The 25,555-nt window shown below is 40.6% G+C and overlaps 1 protein-coding gene across 1 annotated transcript in view; it reads left to right on the plus strand.

The window, feature by feature from the left end:
- LOC133013557 (intermembrane lipid transfer protein VPS13B-like) overlaps nucleotides 1-25,555 on the plus strand; it is a 325,549-nt gene that overhangs the window by 163,708 nt on the left and 136,286 nt on the right. Inside the window, exons 23-28 of the mRNA XM_061080533.1 lie at nucleotides 7,186-7,420; nucleotides 8,508-8,725; nucleotides 12,885-13,088; nucleotides 18,026-18,197; nucleotides 19,824-19,938; nucleotides 24,814-24,955. Of these exons, the coding sequence (XP_060936516.1) occupies nucleotides 7,186-7,420; nucleotides 8,508-8,725; nucleotides 12,885-13,088; nucleotides 18,026-18,197; nucleotides 19,824-19,938; nucleotides 24,814-24,955 (1,086 nt within the window). The remainder of the gene's footprint in view (nucleotides 1-7,185; nucleotides 7,421-8,507; nucleotides 8,726-12,884; nucleotides 13,089-18,025; nucleotides 18,198-19,823; nucleotides 19,939-24,813; nucleotides 24,956-25,555) is intronic.

Consider the following 25,555-nt stretch of genomic DNA (forward strand, 5'->3'; position numbering starts at 1 on the left):
GGGGGTATTAAGACTGAAAGATTCAAAACAGGGTCCACATATGTGCTTGGATTCTGAACACTATCTGATGGTGCGGGACAGTGATGTCTGAGCAGAACTTGCCGCAAAAAAATTGAACCAACCCTTACTCAGAACTCTGTGATGTGATGCCAGGCAGGGATGAGAGTGAAGAAATAGACAAAGACAAAAAAATATTTTGGCATCTAACAATTTAAACAAAGTACTCTTTAAATGGATATGTTTCAGAATTTTTAATGTTTCAAGATTTTACATTCTTCTGTTCTTGTAGTGTTTATTTACTCCTGACAGCATATGTTGGCTTCCTGATCCAGAGTCCAGATTGAATTAATGCTAAAGTGATTGTAGATCAAAGTGTAATAAGATCCTTGTTCATTTAGAGGCCTAAGAAGAAGGGATCAAGGCCTAAGTCTCAGGATAAGCAATGGTCACCTACCAAATAACAGGCTGTCACTCAAGAACCATTGGCACGCTCACTCTTTGAGGCCTTGAGCGCTTTACTGGAGCATGTGTTTGTCAGTGTGTATACTGTGACTTACATCTGAAGAGCACTACCCTATCATGCTACATGATATACTGATTCCTATATTATTTCCAGCCAACCTCTTCCCCATGATGGCTGTGTGTTTTCAGATCTTTCCCTCTTGTGTCAAAATGATTGAGCCAGATAACAGACATTTCCTCTACATACTAAGGATTAAGCGATGAAAGGCTGCAATCAGTACATTTCTTGAGTACAAACAACACATGACATGTTTTCCGTCACTTCAGATTTTTTATGTATTTTATGATGATTTATGATATGATTTCACTCTGGGCAAACATAAAAGGTATTGTAAAGAATGCTGGAGCCAGCTTGTTGCACTGAAGTTATTCAACACCCAGCAGTAGTACAGTGAGATATAACCTTTTACCTTAAGCCCTTAAGCAGTGTTAAATTCATTGCTTTCTTATCTGCCATCCTTCAGAGGAAGTGGTAAGCACAGTGCCAAGTCTCAGGGAGGCTGTTAGACTGGATGAGGGCTCTTACTTTCTGATTATCTCTTTTTCTTTAAACAACTGATGACTACAGTTGCATGGAGGAACTTTTTGTGTGCGTGTGTGCATTTGCGTTCATGCATGCGTGCGCCTGTGTACATTTCTATGTGTGCCATTTGAGCATGTTTTCACAGAGAAAGCCCAGCACATGCAGCCTCATAAGGAGTTGATTGGCTTCAGTCTTATTTTTAACGGGGATTTCCTGGATAAAATTGAAAAGTGTTTCCGCTGTTTTTGAAGTATATTAATAGTGTGCTGCAAGTGAAACACCATACCCCTGAATGCACACAGAAACACACTCATTCTGTCCCACAGTGGTTTTTCCTGTATGAGTGTGTCATTGGAGGCAGTGTGTAACTGAAGTGCAGTCCCAGGCTGCTGACAGTTAACTCCATTTGTTATGTTAATAGATCTAGTTTCACTTTGACAGGACATGATGTCATTGGACCAAAGGAATGAAGAATCATGACTCTTTGACACCCCTTTCCCCACTGAAACCTCTATAACAACATACTATATATGGACACACCTGCGGTTCTTGAACTTGTAACCAACAGTCAGATTTGACTCAAATCCAGATCTTTATTATAATTCCCAATCCATAATATGTCTCAGCTTCAGATATCTTTCCCCTAATCAAAAGCGGAAGTGAAACCCACAAAATTGTAAAAACATAGGTCACTCATTTCACACATTCACCAAAGTGCTATGCAACCCTATGTTTGTTTTATTTCATGCCTGATTCATTTCCAAAGGCCATTTATCTGTCATCCTTCGCTGCAGTTGTATTCCACATTAGCCCAAACCCCACAGAGGGTTTAAGTTGTGTAATAGTTATTCCACACTACAATTATTTTAATAACTTTCAGATACGATTTGTGCCCATTTCTATATTTAGATTTCAACTCAGAACGTTCCTATTCTTGGAAAAGCTGCCTTTTGATGGGTCTACCCCATCAAAAAAACATTTTCACTCTCCTTTTATGGATAAAGATATCATTTCATTTGTTGAGCCATGTGGGTATAACATTCAGCAAAAGTGCCTGTTTGCTTCCCAAGCACATCAAAGAACAAACCAAGTTTTAGGTCAACCTTGCATCGACGACCTGTCATATCAATGTCGTTTCTTGCCCTCGACAGTGTGCATGGATTCTCTGTCACGCTTACACAGCAAAATATACACAAACCTGGTATGTCCAGCAGCCTGCAGTAGGGAGACAGTGTCACAAAGGCGAACTGATTTCAGGGTTGTGTTTATTGGACTGTTACAGGGCTGTTAAACACAACTTTGTGGAATACCAAACTCAGTCCCTTACAACCTGTATATTTACACCTGAAGTTGTGACATTAATTGCACATATACTCTCCCTTTCCACTTTGACCTCTGAGGTCAGAGGGCTTTTTTGTTGTGTGTGCAACAATGCCATACCTGTCATACAAACACTGGAATCTCCTCTCCTATCTCCAGTCTTGGAGTGTTGGACTCCAAATGCCAGTGAGAGGGACTACATGACAAACGCCTGGGAGAGTAGAGGAACGAGGTTTAGAGGGGCAAAGTTGGTCTCAGAGAAGAGATGGTGTTAGTTGGTTTGGCAGCAGTCACAGCAATGATGCATATTGAGCAATCTGGGATAAGACTATTTCTCAGTTTGAAAGTGCCAGCACCTACCAGTAGTGCCATTGCTCCTCAGCCTGCCCTTTGTTACCCCCTTTCTTTAGATTCTGTGTGTGTGTGTGTGTGCGTGCATGCGTGCGTGCGTGCGTGCGTGCGTGCGTGCGTGCGTGCGTGCGTGCGTGCGTGCGCAGAAGGGAAGCCGTGGATAAGTCTGTGAGGTTGGGTTGACCTGCTATTAGTGCTGGCCCAGAGAAAAGGTTGGAGGATAGCCAATCGGGTTTCACGAGTTCCTGATTTTATTTTCTTAAAAATGTGAAACAACCAGATAACCCAGGATGGACATTTACAAATAGCTCTCAGTATGTTTGACTGGTAGATCGATTAATTTAAGATTTATCATTGCTTTTTTTCTTCATTGTTTTATATAATGGCTTTAAATTACCTGCAATTTACTTGGACTCTGAAAGCAGAGTGTTTCCACAGGAAAGACAACACGTCAATGACCATGAATTCATTTGGATGGTAGTCATATTGAACTTTCCTGTTTTCTCAGTCTCATGCGGTGCTCACTGGGATCAGCCTTCCATTGTTGTTATGTAATAAAAAAGCTTTTCTGGGTGTAGCAAAGGAAACTTATTCCATACACCAGATTGGGGTGCTTAGTCTCTCTCAGTACCACCTCAATTGAGGTTCTCTTCTTGTTTTTTTCTCTCTCTTAGCAGGATAACTCATCCAAACTGGATTATTTTTGATGATTTCCCAATATAGTGATAGAGGGCATGTTTTTGAAAATTTTCTCATGAACTATTGTCCTAATGCAAAAAATATCTGGCACATTTATTCAATGATTGTCTGTCACAGTGTGTATTTTGCTCAGATCCAGATGCAGATTAAATATTCCAAAACATTTTCTATTATTAAAAAAACAAATTAAGACAATTGTGCAGTCTTGGCAGAGACATGCTTGCTCAGTGCTTTTGGGTTCTCACTATATTCTGATCATCCTTGTTTACCATGTTAGTCTTGGATACAACATCTGCCTATAACTGTTGCTTCCTTGATTAGGTGTAGATGTATTTCAATAAATTGTGTGTTCATGGACTATCGACCACACAGGCTTTAACATGATTTAGTTCAGACCCTGGGAACATATTTAATGAGCAATACAGTTATCCTCTGTTTGGTGAAGCACAGTGGTCGCCAACACGTCGATCTACAGGTCAATCTCTAAAACCTTCACTGTTTATCCCAGTAACTCTCTGGACTCACTGGCTGCGGTTGCTCTGCAGATCAGATGTGTGTCAGTTGTCTGTTGTTCACAAGCGCTGTGTTCGCTACTGGCGGCAGAACTGCAGGTTTATCTACTGCATTTCAATACATTTCAGTACAAGTCGCTTATTTACTAAACTAAATGTCAGGACTCTACGATATGAAGACGTGGATCTTCCAGCCTGTCGATAACAATCAAAGCCATGTTAAAACAAATTGATGGATTTAGAAAGTGAAACGCTGGAGTGCTTTTACTTTAAAACGGGTTCAGGAAGTGTTGGAAATACATTTGTGAAATATTTGCAGGATAAGAAGATGCATTGCTTCATACTGTATAGTACTGATAATTATTTGAGTACACAGGACTAATTTTATACAAGGAAATGTCCTATTTATGGCCATATTCAGGGCAAGGCCTATGTAAAACCTATTGAGCTGAAGCTAAATATTGTGCATTGAACAGATGCTGTACAAATGAATTGATATTAATGTGAATATTGTGCATTTTTAATAAAGTTGCACAACTGCCTTTCTTAGTGTATATTAATGATCATACATTTAGCCTTTAACAGAAATAGCAAAAAATAATAAATGTGACCCCCAAGTGGTTTTTTTGGAAGATATCAGAGTAGTAGATCTCGGCTCACATTTGGAATTAAAAGGTGATCTTGGGCTCGAAAAGGTTGGTGACCTTGTGCTTCTGTGCCATCTTCCTGTTTTGGAGTCAGATATCCATTCATGGCTGCAACCTCTGGTCTCCTGTGTGAGAGATTCCCAATTCACTATTGTCCCATCTGCCTTTTCAACCAAACATGCTCATGCAAGAGAAAATGAAGAATTTGCTTTTTTCTTCAATTTTGACCTTAGCTACCAAAGAACACTTTTCAGTGTCTTTTTTATTTTTCCATTACATACTTAGGCCCTTTGAATCATTCAGAGCCCTTTTGCCATTGTGTAAACATCTTGAAACAGTGGTCGCTGTGCCCAGTGAATGCTATTCAGTTTTTTTAACTCTTCCCACTGTTGTCATCAGAAAGATGTTATCTGATTATTGTTAGTATTTCACTGTGTGATGTGGCAACTCTGTAGCTACCATACACTTGACATCATCTTTGGTTTTGTGTTGCCATGGAGAATAACAGTAAAGCATTATAAAGTCATATGCAAACACCATTAAGTGTTATTAGTTTTCATTGTACACACTAACTACAGCAATTGTGCTATTAACCTATGTAGTAGGTTTCCATTTAATCTGCCTTGCTATTAACCAGACCTTTCCAAAATTACATTCATTTAAAATTTTTCTAAATATACGTGAAGACAATGTATCTGTATCTTCTTAAATGCAGACTGACCAGTTTTCCTTGGTATTTAAACATGGGGAACTTTCATCTGTGAACATTAATTTGAGTGTTTTAGTCTGACTCACACTTGCTATTTGATGACAGATTTAGTCAACCATCAAACACTGTAGGGGAACTATAATAATTTTGTTAACAGTAGTTGTTGATTTAGTCTACTGTTTTTTGGTAGTAACACTGCTCTGTAATGACCAATTTGAAACAGCTAGTGTTTAAAAATTAGATTAAGTATTCATTATGATTGAGTTAAATACATGAATCTTTATCTCTGACAGGAACAAAGCTAAGCTTTTACCAACTGTATGTACAGAGACTAACATCTCCATGCATATCTTTTAAATAAATGTGTGCTTGGTTCTGTTCTGTTTAATGGTAAATGATCAGCACTTTTCCTGTCTTGATGAACACTCAAAGCACTTTACCGTACAGTTTTTGCAATTTACACATTCATACAGCGCATCTATGTACAGCACTTTCTTTATCACACATTACTAACACATTGCCAGCACAGTCATTCGGTACAATTTGGGGTTCAGTATATTTCCCAAAGACACTCAGGCACGAGGAATGGGAGAGACTGTTCTGGTCAGTAGACGGCCAGTTAATCTTGATCAACTTTTGCCCACCCTTCTGTACCGACGCACCCATTTACTAAGGATCCGTTATGTGAAATAATGTGCATGACTAACACAAGATGTCCAGCAGGAGAGCATTAGCCTCAGGCAGTGAGCTAAAGGTGCAGACCAGAGTTGCAGTGTTAAACCCAGCGGTTTCCGTGTGTCTGCCTGCTTTACAGCTTAACCCTTCTAAGATCTGCAGCAGACCAGGCAGTGTCAATGGATTTTCATCCTGCGTGCAAGCACTTAAAAAGGCGAAAGCCTTATATGTCAGTGTGCAAAAGTGTTCAGATTTCAAACACCCTTTGAAGAGTAATCAAAAGAGGAAACAGTATGAGATGAATGTGTAACCATATCGTTCACTCTTTTCATTCTTCCTCTCTTTCACAGTCTTTTTCTCCGTCTTTGCTGTTCTCTCTCGAGTCTAATGAAAGCTGGTAGAACTGGGCTCCATATAAAGACCTCAGTCTGTCAGAGGTGCTTCAATAGAACAGGAGGCTGCACAACTGTACATGTATATGCACATTTCAATGGAGTGACGCAGAGTATCTCTCAGCACCTGCTGTCTGCTTGGACCTTGTGCTCGTCTCATTTCTTTTAACTGGTCTTTCAAATCATTGAAGCACTAGTGTTATGGAAAAAGACAAAAAAAAACAGCAAGGCTCCAACAGATTTAACACTGCTCATACACCTACTAACCACCAGCTACTGGTTACTGAACTGATGTCTTGTAAAATTTGCCTTTTTTTAACAGAAATATGTGATGTAATGCAGCTGGAATGGTTCTCAATTCCCATAAAAAGACCTCTAAATTATTTAGGTTAAAGATTTAACAGTCAGAAGTCTGCGAAGTTGTAAAAGGTGCTCTGTAACCTAGATATGGAATTTCACATTTAGTTTAAACGGAAATTCAAAGTGTCAAATTCTACTTTAAAAGGTTTTTGAAGACAATTTCATCCTCTCTTAAACAGCATTAAAACTAGAACAACATGCATTACTAAATGTGGGATGAACTATTTCCATTTTCAAATTAAGGAAAGGTTTATTAAGCATGTTTAGTCTTTTCCAGCAACACCCACTGTTGTGCACATGTTCTGTCTTAGCTCCTTTCCCTTGCAATGCAAGTTGTCTACTGTTGAGTCAGAGCAGTGCCCTGAGTCCCTTGGCTCACTAAAAATGATTTTGGGAGGCTGACGTAGGTGGCTGGTCAATGATCAAGTGACACTGAATTGATTAAAATGATTTCATGTTTCTCTACTCTCTCAAGTTGGAGCTGAAGTCATGCTGTGTGTTCCTGCCTAATGACAGCCTCCCCTCCCCGAGTACCATCATCTGTGGGGACATTCCCGGCACTGTCCGGAGCTGGTACCACAACCAAGCCTCCATGCCTGGGACTCTGGTAGTCTGCCTGCCCCAAATCAGTGTCCTCAGTGCTGGTCATAAGTACATGGAACCGCTACAGGAGCTCCCCTTTGTGGTCTCCAAGCCCATCCTGGAGGAAGGCAGGTTTTGACTCTATCTATCTATGTCTCTCTGTATGTATCTAACAATAGTGATACGTTCAATGGTTAAAAATGTGAGTCTAGGGAAGTAAATTCCAATGGGAGGGGAAAGTATACCTAAGTTTTATGACAAATTAATGTGCTTTTATTAAGAATTGAGATTCATTGCTTCATAATAGTTATGGGCTAGATAATGTAAATTCATCATCATTATGGCTTTTTCAACGCTGAACAAACCTTTGGCCCACTACTACTCATTTACCATGACAAAAGACAAACAAACTTAAGTAGAGCAACTTTGAGAAATAGATCTTGCACATGTGGTTTGCTCACCTGCTATGGTTAACATAAGCAACACACATGGTTGAGCAGTGTTTTCTCTTTAGAAGAAGAAAAAAAAGGGCCACCCTCCTTTTCAATGACTTCAGTATTGGGCATACAGATTTTAAAAACAGGGGAGAAAGAAAAACGACAGCAAAAACAGTGACATCAGCAGCCGTGCCAATGTTGCCGTTGAAATTAACAACCAGAGCTTTTAGTAATTCATTCCTACACTTTGAAAAGCTCTTCATCTCTCATTTTTAATGCTCTGGATCAAAGAGAACTACCCATGGTGCATGGCCTTGCACTAACGCACAAGTTTCCCTTCTCTGAAGTGCTCCCAGGGTGGCATCTTGTCTCAAATCCAAAGTTTTACACTACAACTTCACTTTACATTGTGTTTGAGTGGGACAATCTGTCTGCTTATTGGGTGAAGAAAGTTTTTGAGACATGATACTACTCCGTAGCTCTTCAATGTTTCCATGAAACTTTTCAACGGTTGGCTTTGATTTTAAAGGTGAATGGAAATATAGATTTTCTTGTCATGGTTATACTTAGCATTGCTGACTTTTCAAAATATTCCTTAAATTTGCTTGCAAATGTCTTCCGTTTAATAATGACTTGATATATACTCTTAGCTCTCCCTTCATGTGAGGGTCATGTCATTCTCTGTTAGTTTGCAATAATCATGATCATTCTCTCACCATTGCACCTCTTTCTCCTGTTTTTTTATATATTCTCCTTTTTTTCTTGTGGCTTTTACCAGGTGATGCCTTCCCATGGTCAATAAGCCTCAGTCAGTTCAGCGTGTACACTCTACTCGGGCAGCAGCAAAGCCTGAGCCTATTGGAGCGTATGGGCTGTACCTCCACACTGGCTGTCACATCCCATAAGCTGCAGAGCTGCTCTGAAGGAAGGCACTCATTTGTAGTCTGTCTCCATGTTGATCTGCAGCCCGTCCACGTCAAGTGCTCCAACCCCCAGGTCAGCCAGCCAGTCCTGAATCTCTTCTCAGTAGTCATTAGAGTTACTCTTATATACAAATCATTCCCTTGTAAACTTGAAATATGAACACACAGACCCTGGCAGGAACACCCTGCTTCTGCATGATTTTCTGATATAGTTTGATTCCAATAAACAAACTGCCTCATCTTTTTACCTTGTATAATTTTCAAGAAAATTAGATTGTAAACAAGAGAGTGTTGCCTTGTTGTTTTGGTCAAACATGTTGAGGTCTGAGTGAAAGAGAGCAGGGAATTGCAAGACTTATAATCATTGCATGTTACAGTGTTTTGTTATGTTTTGGTGAGAACATCACAAATATGGACAGGATGGATACAGAACATGTGTGTCTGCCGGTTAGGTCTCGGTGTGGTTTTTCCATTGTGTTCTTACTGCATTAACACTGACAATTTGCATGATTCCCCATCTCCACTAACAACTCACGCCTGGCCAACGACTTGAATGAGTTTTACTGTCGCTTTGAAAGACAGTGGGACAGTCCGGACACCATACCCCAAGGCACCACCCTCCAGTCCATCAACTGCACCTCCCCAACCATAGCAAAGGCCTGCACCTTTCCACAACTGCCCACCTCAGAGCCCCCTCCCTCCTCCCCTACCACAGTGACGACTCTCTCCATCCTGGAGAGGGACGTCAACAGACTCTTTAGGAGATATAACCTCCGCAAAGAAGCCGGGCCAGACTCTGTCTCTCCATCAATCCTGAAACACTGTGCTGATCTGCTGTCTCTGGTGTTCAGAGCCATTTTTAACACCTAACTGGAGACATGCCACGTACCAGCCTGCTTCAAGACCTCCACCATCATCCCTGTCCCCAAAAAAACAAAGATCACTGGACTCAATGATTACAGACCCGTCGCCCTGACCTCTGTGGTGATGAAGGCATTTGAGCGCATTGTGCTGTTCCACCTCAAAGCAATCACTGACAGGAGGCAACACGTGAGGCTGGGGAAGCATGTCTCTGATTCCAGGACCATAAGCACCGGTTCCCCTCAAGGACGTGTTCTTTCCCCTCTACTCTTCTTCCTGTATACCAAGAGCTGCACCTCCAGTCACCAGTCCGTCAAACTCCTTAAGTTCGCGGACGACACCACCCTCATTGGGCTTATCTCTGGTGGGGATGAGTCCACCTACAGGTGGGAGATTGACCATCTGGTGAACTAGTGTGGTCAGAACAACCTGGAGCTCAATGCTCTGAAACATTGGAGATGGTTGTAGACTTTAGAAGGAACCCAGCCCCACCCACCCCTATCACCCTGAGAGACTCCCCAGTCGTCACTGCGGAGTCCTTCCGCTTCCTGGGCACCATCATCTCCCAGTACCTCAAGTGGCTAAGAAAATGATGGTGCACTTCTTCACCTGCATCATCGAGTCCATCCTCACCTCCTCCATCACCATCTGGTACGCTGCTGCCACTGCCAATGACAAAGGCAGGCTGCAGCATATCATCCGTTCTACTGAGAAGGGGATTGGCTGCAATCTGCCATCTCTACAGGACCTGTTCGACTCGAGGACCCTGAGGCAAGTAAGAATGTGGCTGATCCCTCTCACCCAGGTCACAAACATTTCGAGGTGCCTCCCTCTGGCAGGAGGCTGTGGTCCAACAGGTCCAAAACCTCACGCCACAAGACCAGCTTCTTCCCGGCTGCAGTTGGCCTTATCAACAAGGCCCGGGACCCCCACCTGACTTGGACTCTTATCCCGCCCCCACACCTCAAGTCTGGGTTACATTAACACACATTATATTGCACATTGCACATTGCATATTCCACATTCACATTGCATTCCTGTTTTGCATTTTTCATTTTACTTTACTTTTTATATCTTTTTATTTTATATATTGTTTTTTTCTTTTTCTTAAGTGTAGTACTAATTGTGTTTTTATGTTTTATGTTCATTGTATGCACCTATATACCAAAGCAAATTCCAGGTAGGTGTAAACCTACTTGGCAATAAATACATACAGATTCTGATTATGATGATTATTTCATCTGTGTGTATTTATGAATGACTGCAGAAGCCTCTGTAAAGTTTCCAGTTTTTACTACTGCAGCCTGGCAGGCCTCCTGGTCTGCAGATGACAGTTATCTGGAGGACTTAGCCCACCAAATGTTCTGCTCACTTCCTCTCGAGATGAATTGTGGCATCTGTATTGTGAGCTCATGCAAATCTGTTTGTTTGTGTGTGGCCCAACCTACCCACCAGCCTGACAGCAGTAGCTAATGTGAACCAACTGACCCTATTATACCTTCGAGAAAGCAGGGGTATAAGCAGGAAAGAGAAAGGATGGTGCGGTAAGGATCTGCTGCTACAGGTTGGGATGCATCATGTGAATTTGTCTACCCCTATGGCTTACACATGACATAGTATGGGCACATAGATGTCAACTTCGAAAAAACATTACATTGAATTGAATAGTTTGTCCACTTGGATCAGCTTGATAGTCACTGACATCTGATACAGCTATTTGAGTCAATATCCAGTATCAGCATCGAGTCCATTCCTCAATAAAACTGTCATAAAACTAAAAGATGCACTAAAACAAAGATCATTTAATGATTCCAGACTCCAGTATATATTTGACCGTCACTTTTACCTCTTCTCTCTTCCTCCACATCTGCGGCTCAGTGCAAAAGGCCTTGTACTTCCACAACCCAGAGTCTCAGAGAGGGTGGGAGTCATATCTGTCCTGCCTGCAGTGAAGTTTGGTCGGGTATGGCCCACAGCTGTTGGCCCTGTCCCTGCACGCCTGCTAGATTGGCGTTATCAGCTCTTCTTGGAATATATTCAAAATGCCGTAGCTGTATTATATTGTGCTGCTTTTATTTGATCATGCTTATTTATGGAAGGCTGCTCTGTAATGTGTGTGCTAACAGACTTGCATGTGTGTGTGATCCATGGACTGTGGTGTGATCGAGCAATAACGAATCAGAATGTGTTTGGAGTAGGGAAAGCTATTTTGTGTGTGTGCTTATGGTGCACCTACACTTTTGAGGGACACACAGAAGTGGGGGTCTGGGGATTACTTGGCTTCAGAATCAAAGCGTTTGATTCTTGAAAATTAGCTCACTACGAAAGAGCAACGCATTTCTACCTTTCTTTCCCTGTCTCTGTTCTTTAACAAACATTGGGTGAATGCATGAATAACTGAAGGCATCACATCACATTCCTCTGCCTTCCCTCATGTTTTCCACTCTTGTTTTTGGCTTTGTTGTTCTTTAAAGCCAAGGCCTCTTTTCATGTGTACACATGATAAATAGTTGAGAACACTTGACACTGAGCCTTCATTTTTTCCTAACTGTGGTGAGTTTTTCCGGGGGAATTGATGACACAACTTAACTTTCCTCTGTGGGTGTTTCTTTGGAAGTTGTTGTTATGGATAACAAATTTGTACAGTGAAGCACATGTATGAGCATGCTGGGCCTTTGAAATAATTGACCATTGAATGGAAACATTCAACAGGTTTTACGCTATTTTGGTGAAATTCGTTCTCTCCAAATGACAAGTCCAAAGTCCTAGAGAGTGAAAGAAGTGGGAATGGATAGTGGTCCATTTATGGCAAATAGTTCCTCCTTCCTGCTCTCCTCTCTCAACTTTTACTAGGTTTAGTGTCACATAACGATATAGCCGCCAAGCAAAATCATGCTAATGGCCTCAGAAGTCAGAACAACATGAGAACTCCCAAGTGCAGCTGTTTGAGTCAGACCTTGGCAAAAAAATACATCTGGATCTGCTTTCAAATATAAAGACTACTTCTGGTGTGTTAGGTTTATCTTTTAAGGCACTCAGTTGGCACAGTAGACTTCATGTGTCAAAATAATATTCTGTTATGTCAGTTTTTATGCATACATATGTGTATGATTAGAAATAGTAGCTTGCCTTACATTAGAATCCTGTATTATAGTTTTTTGCATTACACTACATTAGACCACATTTGATCCCAATCAATGTGAAGTACATAAGTCCCTCAATATACTACTGTATATATATCTCTGTGACTTAAAGTTCTCGCCCTCTGTATGAAGCTTTATTCCTATCTTTGGTCAAGAGCCTGCTCTTTCAGCTTGAGAGCTAACTTGTTGAATTGATGTTGTTTTCCCTCTATTTCTGTCACTCTTCAGGTTCAACTCTTGTATGAGCTTTTCCTGAGCTGGAGCTCTACGTGGGCCCGTCTTCATAGGCATGGCATCTTGCGTCAGACCTCCAGCATCCCAGAACCCCCTTCTGGTGCTGCACCATCCTCCCCAATTCGCAGCAGTGCTGGCACTGCCCTGCCTGACACCAGCACCTGCAGCCCCTCTGCAGATTTTGGCTCCCCCACTGAGGTTTGTTTTCTTCCTAAACCTACAAGTTTCACATATGTAAATCTAAGTTGCAGACTCTTCTCATGAAAAAAACTTGCACCACCATCAAAGCATGAATTTTTATCTCATTTTCAGTCAATTTTTTGGGTATCGCTCCTTTGTTGTGCTTCTTGACTATATATCTACGATGACTTCACCAATCTATCAGTCTATTTTTCATCTAATGTGCCGTGAGTCATACAGTTACACATGCTATGTCAGCCTTTGTTGTATACATAATTCTGCCGCTGATTTATGGTTTTTGGTTCTAGTTTTTATTGTTATGAGTAGCTGAGTCAGCGCTTACACGTGAATTTGTGTTTGGTATTTTGTTTGGGAAGGATTTTCAAGGCTGGAAAAATCTACTCAGTGCTTATGTTTCTTTTAGTTTTTCTTACCCAGAGCAGATACCCCAGATACGCTGTGAGCTCTGTTTGATTCATGAAAGCTGGGGCTTGATTGAGAATAAACCTTCGCCATAGTTTGGGAAAGAACAATAAAGTGTATTTACATTTTTCAGCCATATAAATTATAAAAACCCAGAGTATGAAGTATAGCTGTATGTAGACATTTTCAAAGCAAATGGAAAAAATTATAGTCAACATTTTAAGGGGCAACAACAAAAGTTGAGTGTTATCTTTTCCTCTTGTCCTTAGGTAATAATGATTACCCCAGACTAATGTAATATGGCAGGTGTTTTTTCTTCTGTCTAGTTATTACCCTACAGTAGCAGCAACAGTGAAAAGCTGGGGGTCCATGGTCTTTGGGTTGTAGCACCCAGCCTTCTTTAATATGTGTGTTTGTGTGAAGTAGGAATATAGAATACATAAAAATATGATGTTGATTAGTGTATATTTTGTGTCAACTAGCCCAGGGTGTCACTTGCAGGGCCCTGTCTGCAATGTGAGGCCCCTTGCTTCATAGTACAACCATCACACTGCCCTCAAAGGCAATAAAGTGTGGATATTTTAGGTCAGTGCTGTGTCAGTGTGCATGTGTCAACATTTGTTTCTGAGTGATCAACATGAATGTGTTGTCATATGCATAATTTGTAAACCCAGCGAATTTGCAACAGTGCAGTACTGCAGAAAAGGCCTTGTGGTGTTGTGCGTCTCTAACAATGCCAGTGACCCTTGCCAACTTGTCATTGTTTAACTAAGTACAAACACTAGTAGAAGTGTTTAGTCCTCTGGGAGGCTGAGTGATTGAGCAAGAATGTTGGAGCTGCTTGATAAATCTCAGCAGTAGTAGTCTCTCCAACAATGTTCCCCAACCCCCTGTCCGGCTAAGTTACGATAACCCCCACACAACATTTATTTCCTCCTCTGCTATTTTATCAAACCAATATTCCATTACACTTTCATATACATTTGTTTACAATTTAAAGCATCAAACTGTTTATTCTCTCTTTTTTCTTCTCGTCTGTCTCTCTTGTCCCTTTCATGCCACTCTTTTCATCGTAGCTTTAATTTCTATTTCATCTCATATTTATCCAATGCTGACAGCATTCTCTCATAAACCTTAGTCTGCCTTTGTCAACAAATCTGAACTTGAGCCTAGCCTGAACAAATTATTTCCTTACTAAAGTATAAAAAATCCTCAGTTTTATTCAGTGTTGTGTACCAGTAGGTCGACTCTTTCTTTTTGTGAGTGAACTCATCATCTCCCTTATTAAAAATCCTCTGAAAGTACTAATCATTCAAAAAGAATAACCAACTGTTATTATGATTGACTAACATGACTTTGATAAACAGGTCTCTGCAGATTTTTTCACCTCTCTCATTTTGTCATTTCCTTTTTTAATATTTTCTTTCTCCACTGTCCTCCTTTACACTCTCCAAACTTTTACCATACTTCTAGTTTCCTCAAAACTATCTTTCCACTCTTCTTTGTTAATCGGCCTTTTCTTCCATCTTTCTTTGACACTCCCCAGCCTGCTGTTGTCTTCCAATGTTTGGGTCTCTCTGATGAGCAAAGACAAACTCCACAGAGAAAATAAACCCGGATCGTCAGCCCGTTTACAGCGCAGAGGCCCAGGAATTAAATTGTATACTTTACAACTTGGCTTGTAGAGGTGTGGGAAAATAGCTCCCACTTACACTGTGTGTGTGGGTCTCTGTGTGGGTTTGGGGCCCCAATTTGGCAGCTTAAGAACGTGCCAGAGTCCACCTACACCACATCATCACATCTGTTCCTCAAGGCCTCACCTTGATGGGGGTGCTAACTATGTAACTTTTGCTCAGCTGTGACAACAGCATCCTGTGCAGCCACAACAGGTTCTTACACGATACTGTGATGTTTATCAGTCAGCTCACAGAGAAAACATAGCAATCACATACAACAAACACAAATTATCATCTCACCTCAAAGCAGCAATCACACATTCCACCCATGTCAAGTATGTATACGACAAATCAAATTACTGTGACAAAACGGGTGGTTGGTAGTAGCTAGGGTGACAACTCGAGCTGGCCAGCAGTTATTGATTAACCCAATATGTGAATATTTTTTAACATTACTATCCACTTCCTGTCCACACACCTCTAGTACGCTTAGCTCTGTTTCGCATGATTCAAGAGGGAAAGGCTCCTTAATTCAGGTTCACAGTAAAATCAGTTCACAGTATATGAGACTGAGAGTAAAGTGACAGCAGCAGTTCTGGCTGGAAATTAGGAGCAGTCACATGTTCGACGCTCTAATGTAACCACGCTACAGTACACTGTGGGCTTCCAACTCGTCAGCGGCTGGCTCCTGTTTCCATACTTGACATTACATAGCCTAATCCGACCAAGTGGCCAGAACTCTAAACTAATTGTCCTAACCACACACATGCACACATACACATATGCAGTGCTATATTTTTACTCCAACTCAGGAACAATTAGTTCTCCAATGGAAGTTGACACCTAAATATCTCTTATTGAGACGGACTGAACACCATTAGTGCTTGGCTCATATTACTCACTGCCAGTCACAACTTATTACACACAGATACACACACCTTGACTGTTCGCTTCCATGGAAACGATGGAAACGTAAGATTACACAGCAAGGCACATAATTGAAATGACTGTTGTCTCTAGTTATAAAGTGATTCAGCATTGTTATTCTTATTGTTTGTCTGTACAGAATTTAAGTTAGATCATTTTGAAGAGTTATGAATACTAGTGCAGTCTGTGTTGTAAACATGCCTGTTTGGAATGGGCTGTTCGCTTGGTCGGTGACAGCTTCTTTTCCTGAGCAACAGCAGGTAAAGACAATCTGCGGGACTCAGAACCCGGGAGCTGCCCAGTGGCTAAGAACAAAAGGCTGGAGAATCAGTTATCTTTCTTGTTGTTGTCGTCATCACATACATTGATGAGTCCCAGCTGCTGCTGCTACAGAGTGCTGGTTGCCTGTTTATTCAAAGTTTATTAATATTGAATGTGTTATCTTTGCACTTCCCTGTTCCCTTAACAATGCACAACATGTGAAGTCGATAAGATGAATGGTTCTCAAGACATGCATTACACATACACATGGGATTATAAGATAGATGTACAGTATATTTAGATATATATGAATATTGTATATTTTTATGTTCTGAATTTGGGTATAGCTGTTTGAAATACGATAGCACTCTTTCAATGTCCTCCAGTCAAAGTTGATGCTTGTATTCATGGTGCATTCCTTATCTTGTTACAATTTTTTTGCTCACAGATTTGTAATATTAAATATGAAAGAAAATGTTAAAACAGATATCATAAAACCTTTTTGACTTTTCTTTTGAAGCTGGTGCATGGAGCATATACACTTGTGTCTGGTTTGTTTGTAAAGTTGAATCTATTTTAGAATTGACATAATCAGTAATTTACTTCTACTATTGTAGTTGTTATTGAGGTCCGCTGTCAGCCACCCTCAACTACACAAATGAATGAATCTCCCCCCCCTCCAAAAAAAAAACACTTATGGAAAGAGGACATAATTTCCTCATCTGGATCCTCTTTAAAACACTGTAATCAGCCCAGCAGCTGTGCTTTCTAATTGAGATGGTTGATAACCACCTCACCAACCACAGCCAGGCTCGATAACCATGACACGATCTATCATTACAACACTGCAATGAGAGAAACTGTGGAAAAAGTGAAATCCTGCAAAACTGCCATATTGTCTGAGTCAACCAGGCAGATTTATATTTGGAAAACAGATTTACCAGGAAGAGAGCGGAAGAAATAATAAAAAAGTCCCCAGTGCTTCGCCAAACCCCTAGTCATGAGATGAGAGCTCATAGAAGGCAGCCTTCTCCGCCGCATCCTGCTTGCCTCCACCTCACCCCCCACTTCACCCCCCGCCTCTGGTTTTCACTTCCCATTCTCTCCCAGGCTGCAAGACGTTTGTGTCTTGGCTCACTTGAGTGAAAGCAGCCTATATGGATGCTGGTGGCTTAGTTTGGGGTGAACATCAGTGACAGCTCCAGACAATGCCCCCCCACACACACATATGCTCAGCTTTGAGGGGAGCTCTGCTCACCAGACACTGATGTCATTTACTCTCCAGAGGGCTTGATTGCGGGTGGTTGCTCTGTTATGGCTACATGCTATGCAACAACACTTTTCAAACACACACATTTACTGAACACATGGTCAAACATGCACACAAGCAGACAGCAAACAAACAGATGGAAGGCAAATACACCAGTTTGTAAGTAACATTTGTATTTTTTGAAACACGTGTTTTTCAAAAATAATTGTGACTTTGGTCTTTCCTTGAGTGTTCAATTACTCTCATCATGATAACTGCATTGCAAGGTGTTCATCACTCATACACAGAATTCAAGCATAGCATATTTATATAACAGCTCATTTTTATAGATATGAATATTTTCAGTTTATAACTAGGTTACCAGCCTAGTCTAAACAGATCTTGTTTTGATTCCATAGGGTGACTCAGTACCTGCTGCAGACAACAGTCCATTCCCCGACACAGTGACTTTGGAGCAGAAAACAAGCAGTATCGGTGGTACCAGCGGGAAGGTTAGCCTTTGGATGCAGTGGATGTTACCCAAGGTCACCATTAAACTATTTGCTCCTGACCCAACTGCCAAAAACACAGGTATATTAACCCAGACAAAACAATCATTCACTCTCACAATTTAGTGTCCAATTAACCTAACCCCAATGTGCATGTATTTGGACTGTTGAAGGCCCCCGCCGAACAGGGATCCAAACAAAGACACCTATTTGATATAAAAGAACAGTGGCACTGTGCAAAGTTAAGCAAAACATTAAATGCCAATTTGTTTGTGTCCAATGTGAAAGACTATAGGAAGGTATTCAGTGTTTGTATGGATCCTCCCTGGCCTGTTTTCTCATTCAGTTATTAGACAATCAGAAAGGGAAAGCAGTTGGGGAGAAAAGAGGATAGTGGGAACAGAAAAATAAAGTAATGGGCGATGAATCCCAAGTCAACTGCTTCTTCTTCCCTTTTGTTTAACTGGGATGAAAGGCAAGTTATACATTAAATTGGAGATATTATAATACTATTTAGCATCTGCCAACCAGATCACCTAGCTTAAACTTGAATTGTGTAAAAGGAATTTTGTGTAGGACCTCAAAGAGATGGTTTTACTTTGACACATCCTAAATAGGCATTACTTTGGACTCATGTTATTCAATGAAATCAAGTATTTTGTGTATGCATGCACACACAGATACCTAATGCCACGCCAGAGATACAGTATGACTGCAGACAATCTGCTATGATGTAATGTTTTTGAACTGCAAAGGAAATACGATTCTTGTCTCATCAGAAAAAGGAAAAAAAGCAATTGCAGATTTAATGGTTCGAGGTTATAATGTTATGCTATTATATGTTGGAATTTTAGAAGGCTTTGCTAAAAGGCACAGGTCAGTTTTACACTTTCCTTCTTTTAAGATCATCCATTAAAGATGATGAGATAAGCATTTCCAATGCTGGATTTAGAAAACTCGTACATCAATATCAACACAATGTTCTGAGACTATGAGTTTCTGAGTATCTAACAACTTGGGAGAGTTCTTTCCACGCATTATGCACAATAAAGCTGACAAGACTTGTGTTTCAATATTAATAAGCCATTAGGAACTTCTGTGTTTCTTAGAATCACCATAGGGCAACAGTACAACAACAACCATAGTTTCACACGGATGTAGTCCATTTTCCCAAGCTAGTCTGTGATTGTGGGACTTTCTCATTGGAAACAATGAGAGTGAACCAGCAGTTAAGCTCACAGGCTAGGTTCAATGCAAAGTTAATCAGTTCTCACTTTTCCTGCTGAGGGTGGGTCTGCCTGCACACAAGGTGCATAGAGGCACACGCATACATTTTTATGAATACATATGTATGTTTGTGAGTCTTGATCAGCTTCAAAAACACACTGTGCAGAAACTGACCACAGGGACCTGGATAGAGTTAGATGCAGTACAGGTCCTTGCTCACAGAAATGAAATTCACTCTCACATATAACACTTCCTCTCTTTAATTCCACATTCTACTATGCTGCCTGTTTGCCAAGTATAAGTGTGGCCACACACCATGCTAAAAGAGATGGGAGACCACTTCATCTTTCACAGTTTGGCAAACCAAGGATCAAAACACAAATAAGCTGCTTAATGAAGGGAATGCCTTTACATTGTGATTCACTTAATGATATTGCAATGCAGAAAACATTATTTTCTGTCTTTTGTGTGTCTCTGCCAGAGATCTGCGTCATCAGTGAACTAGAAGACCTCAGTGCCTCCGTTGATGTCCAGGATGTTTATACAAAGATCAAATGTAAAGTTGGCAGCTTCAACATCGACCACTACCGACGCAGGTATAGTACATCTAGTACATGTAAACACATCCACCTATATATTGAGGTTATTACTTAACTTCGAGTAAGCTCAGGAGCAGGATTGGATTTAATGACAATGTCCCTTCTAACTAACGACAATCCTGCTTAGGCTCATGTTGATGTTCTAACCCATGAGTTCTCATTACTACATTATTATACAAGTACTTAGTACTCATGAGTCAGACTACACCCATCTTAAGACCACATCTCAACTCACCTTGAGGGGTGACGTGGCAGTCGAGTGGTTAGTGAGCATATGATGTGGGTGGAAAAGCCCTCAGTTGCATGTCATCCCCTTACTCTCTTTCGACATATTTCCTGTCTGTCTTTACTGTGCCCATCAAATAGCAGCATCAAAAACCCAGAGATGTAATATGAACAACTGAACTCTCAAGTTTTGTGACTGTATCTTGCCATCTGTCATTTTATTTTGGTGATACATCTGTCCACAGACAAAAACTAAAATAACTCAATCACTGGGTTAGTGCCCGCTACAGTAGATGTCTTCTAGACCATGTTTTGCCATAATGATAACACACGGACGCACACACACACACACACACACACACACACACACACACACACACACACACACACACACACACACACACACACACACACACACACACACACACACACACACACACACACAATATGCCATGGTAAATGGATTTGTATTTATATAGCGCTTTTCTAGTCTGATGAAGACCACTCAAAGCGCTTTACAGTACAGTTTCACATTCACCCATTCATACACACATTCATACAGTGCATCTACTTGCAGCACTTAGTTATTCTATGGGGGGCTATTTAGGGTTCAGTATCTTGCCCAAGGACACTTCGGCATGCAGATGGTTCAGACTGGGAATCGAACCGCCGACCTTCAGGTTGGAGGACGACCACTCTACCCCTCAGCCACAGCCGCCCATGCTGTCATGCCAGTAATTATGTTAAACTAGCTGATGATTTCAATTCAGGGGCAGTCTCTATCAATGAGGTGACTGCCCCAACATGTGCTCTCACAGTCCCAGAGTCTACACTAGCACGCACACACCCTTGTACACACACATTTACCACCAAGACCACTAACACTTGGTCTGTTTCCACTTCTCTTCATATGGGTGATTTTTTGGGATTATCACCTCAGTGTCATCGTCATCCCAGACAGCTGTTGTAGTGGTGACCACAGATTAACAGACAGATGGACAGACAGATGGACCAACAGACTAGACGGATGGGTTTAACAGGCTGCGGGCTGGCCCAACTGTGACTCACGTAACAGAAGAGTTCAGTCAGGCACTCATTTTCTCTCAGCCTGCGGTGTCTGAATCAATTCACAGAAACATTAACACATTGTTAGGGGAGGAAAACCACCGGGCAATGTTCCACTACATCCTTATGGTATTCTCTCCCCACGTCAAGCTCCACTCAAAATGGGGTAATTTAGCTCTGGGTTCTGAAATTATTAAAGCACAGTGAAAAGATTTTTGGATCTTCTTCCATGCCCAACACATATATTCTTGCCATTGATTGGAGGGGCCACGTTTTCCATTTCTAAATCACTTTTTTTCCTCCCTGTATTTCGTTGTCTTTGCCTTGATCACATACATCTGTGATGGAGACAGCAGCTCCAAGTGTGTGCACTGTGTACGTGCCTAAGGTCGTGTTTTGTTGGGAAGAGAAGCAAGAGGAGGCAATTCTCCATGTCTTAATCTGAGGAGATAATGAAACAGCGATCTAGCAATCCACCATGTTGCATCCAGCGGACTGGAGAGTGTTTCGCTATGTTTTCAGGTCTCTGCCTGCCTAGACATGTTCCTATAAGTGCCTCCTTCTCTGATTGAGCCAGACACTGACAGGGAGAAGGACCTCTTGGGCTCTGCGCCCATATTGAACTCCATCATTAGCAATCAACGTTCTCTCCACTGATTTGAAAATATAAATTAATTCTGATTTGCCAGATTTTAAAACCGACTTAGCCTGGTCCTAGGTGTTTTAGCCTAGGTCAGAGTGGGACTCAGGTGATTGTTTTTGCTTTGAACCTGAATGTCTACCAAGGATTTCAGACCTCCCTGTTTCACTGTAGTCATCTGATTTATTGTCTGTCAGGCCACATGTGTTTTGTACAGTATGAAGAACCACCCCAAGCCATGATAATGTCTCTTATTAGAAATTTTTGGGGCGTGAAGGTGTTGTGGGTCATATCATAGTTTTCTGTTCTCACAGGTGTGTGTTCAATTGCTTCTGAGACAGAGCCAACCGTAATCTCTGTAGTAGACCTATGCCTTCCCAAATAGATAATGGGTCAATTTTCTAATTTCTAGGTTATTTCAGTTTAATGTGCATTTAACAACGTGTTCTCAACATACTTTTAACAAACCAAAGTTTTGGCAGGAAGAGACACTGCAACATCCGCGCCAGGTTATAGTCATGGTTGTTTAGGAGACAGTGAAAGACCTCTGGGCTCAGGGCCCACTCTAATCTGTATCATCCACGTATACAAGTGAGTCCACAGAGGCTGGAGTCCATATTAATCATTCTGAAAAGATAATTGTTTGGTATTTCATCACCCACCCCAGGTGATTTGTGTGCAATGGGTCTGATTAAATCAAACCTGACAGACAAAATGTTTCATCTGGCTCTAGCTATCTCACTTTTGGTAAATAAATGGAAAGTTAGATAGAGGAGGCAAATATTGGAGGTAAATATATAATTGAATGTCCTGTTTTATCAAAAATAGGAGGACAATAAAGGGGTAAATGAGGGAAGTAAATTGACAAAGGAGTTGACAAATACATTATATATATATATATATTAGTGCTGTCAAACGATTAAAATATTTAATCAGGATTAATCGCATTTATGTCATAGTTAACTCAAAATTAATCACAATTAATCGAAAATTTTTATCCATTCTAAATGTCCCTTCATTTATTTTTTTTCCATCATTTTTTTTCATTTGAATGCTCTTATCAACATGGAAAAGTGGATTGGCTTGCTTTATGCAAATGTTTTATTTTATTGAAAAACAACATTGCCGAACAGGGCGGTACAAAATAAAATTATAAAGTGCACATTTCAAGTAAACAAGGCCTATAGTGAAGTTAAACCATGGCTTAATATTTTCTTTTTTTCAAGTTTGCTGTGAACATAGCAGTCAGGCCTCTTATTTCAGAAACAATGAACCGTAACAGTTAGGTTACCAATAAAAGGTAAGCCTACTACTTCTTTGCTTTCAGCCAGCTACTCAAACAGACAAGCAACAAAATAACAAACAAACAAAATACACAGGCAAGTGTCGGCCTACTTTGAAATAAATTAAACACAGAACTTTGTAGGGCTATTTGAGTCCTCCCCATATTTGTGGAAAATGTATGAAATAAGAAGTACCCTATTTTTAAATAAATAAAAACATATAGCTGCAGCCTAATAGCTTAAAAATATATATGTTAGTTGGCGAAATATTGCGAGAGCAGGTGAACACAGATACTGAAGCTCGGTAGAAACCAACTGCATCTTATCTTTTTACTTTTACTTTTACTCAAGTATGTGTGTGTGTGTGTGTGTGTGTGTGTGTGTGTGTGTGCGCGTGCGCGCGCGTACATACTGGATGCTTTATGTTTTTGTGTTACTGCTAAGTGAGTGATTGTGTCTGTTTTCATTAACTTCATTTGATTTTGCTTTACAGGTGCTCTCTGCTTAGATGAACACTTATAGAAATCTAATGTTACAAATCATAACTTTACGTTATTGCAAATTTTATCACCATCTCAAAGAATGTTTTCCAATAGAAAGGAAACTGTAATTTGATGCTGAATTGGATGCATGCCACTAGGCTGTGAAACTTTGATAATCGTGTCAGTATCAGTCTGTGTTTAACTTATCTAAATGTAAATTTGTAAGTACCGTTGCCATTAAAGAGATATTATCAGGAACTGCACTGCAGCATTAAAAGTCCCAGATGCCCAATTAAAGTTTGGCTGTGTGTGTCTCTCTAGGCCAGGGCATGACTGGCACTCAGGCCACTGTGAAGGACTCATTCTACAGTGCAAGGAGACAGCCGTGGTGAGGCTTCTGCCTGTGCCACAGCAGCAATAGCAGCCTTAGGCTTCTGTATACAGTGCCTCTGCCATTCTGCTGTTCCTAATCAAGGTCACTCATCTCTGCTGGCACTGGACAGACAGGAAAACAGAGGAGGTCGTGATAAGGAAACAAAGGTTTTGGCTATAACTCTGGTCTTAAACCTTAAAACCATACCTTATAATTTTGAGTAAAATGGGAAAAATATAGACATAAAATGTCATACCCCTGTCTCTCCAGTGGCTCTTATTGGCTAAATAATCAAGCCAAGAAAATTGGGTGACAACCACTCGTGTGCGTTTGTGTCTGATCGATCTGTGGGATCCAAAACTTAAACCAATACTGGGAAAGGGGTCTTACCGTTTTGGACCTCACTGGGGTTGTGGCATGAGACCTTGACATAGGCCTCCATTCTATTGTTGAAGAAATCTTATTGTGGAGATGGTCTTATACTGGTAACTAACACATGAAATTTGTATTCTACATAGTCCAACTAGTTAATAGTTAATCAATACAGTTAAACAACTGTTTTTAAATCTTGTTTAAAATTGATTTTTTTTTTTGTTTATTAAAAACACATTTTCTAGTGTTATTTATACTGGATAGTATAAGACCATTCCTCACTTTTTAATTTATTCTGTCATTGATTTTTCCAAAAACTCTTCCATGTTTCATGCTTTTCTTCCTTTTCTCCCCTTCCTGTGTCTTTTTGTCATCTCTGCTCCTCTCTCCTTCTGTTTTCTCTTCCTCCTCTTTCCCTCTCCTTGCCTCCAGTATGGAGGACGGTGTTCGGAGCTCAGGCAGCTGTGGAGGAGTGGTCCTCTCTTGCACTGACAAGCTGAACAGACGCACTGTGTTGGTTCGACCCGTCAGCAAGCAAGAATCTTTCAGCCACTTCTCTGGCTTTTTCCCTCCTGTAAGATTCCACTAGTTCTTTTTAGTTGATCCTGCATATCCTCCATCAACAGTGGCCTAAAAGAAAAGGGATGTTTGCTCATCAGAGATATTTGAGACACTAGTGCTCTAAATTGAATTCAAAATTGTTTTTCTTTAAATGTTTAACTTTTTACATTTATATTAGTATGTTTCCCAATGAATCCATTATTTTATACTTTGAGCAACTTTTCATTTAATAGTTCCATTTATTGACAAGTAGTAAGCCCACTGTTAATGGATGTTTTGTAGTTTTTACCCCCAAACAAATCTACCTTCCTTTTAATCACACAGTGATGTGTGAATGAATGTATTTAAATGGGTATTTAAATGATACTGTTCTCAAGTATTTGCTTGAAAAAACCGAACTAACTTAACTCTTAAGAGTAAACAATTCAGTCTAAGAAAACAGCTGCAGCTCCATTAATTCCCTGTTATAAAAGGAATTGATGTCTTGATCCAATCTAAAGTACTGCAAAGAAAATTAATAGATTTACTCATGCCCTCCTGTATAGCAAGTAGCTTCAGCTTTACTTTTTAAAGTAATACACAGAGGGCGTGCCTTTTTTATTTTGGCTGAGTT

This window comes from Limanda limanda, chromosome 11 (genome assembly GCF_963576545.1).
Source record: "Limanda limanda chromosome 11, fLimLim1.1, whole genome shotgun sequence".
Classification (NCBI taxonomy): Eukaryota; Metazoa; Chordata; class Actinopteri; order Pleuronectiformes; family Pleuronectidae; genus Limanda; species Limanda limanda.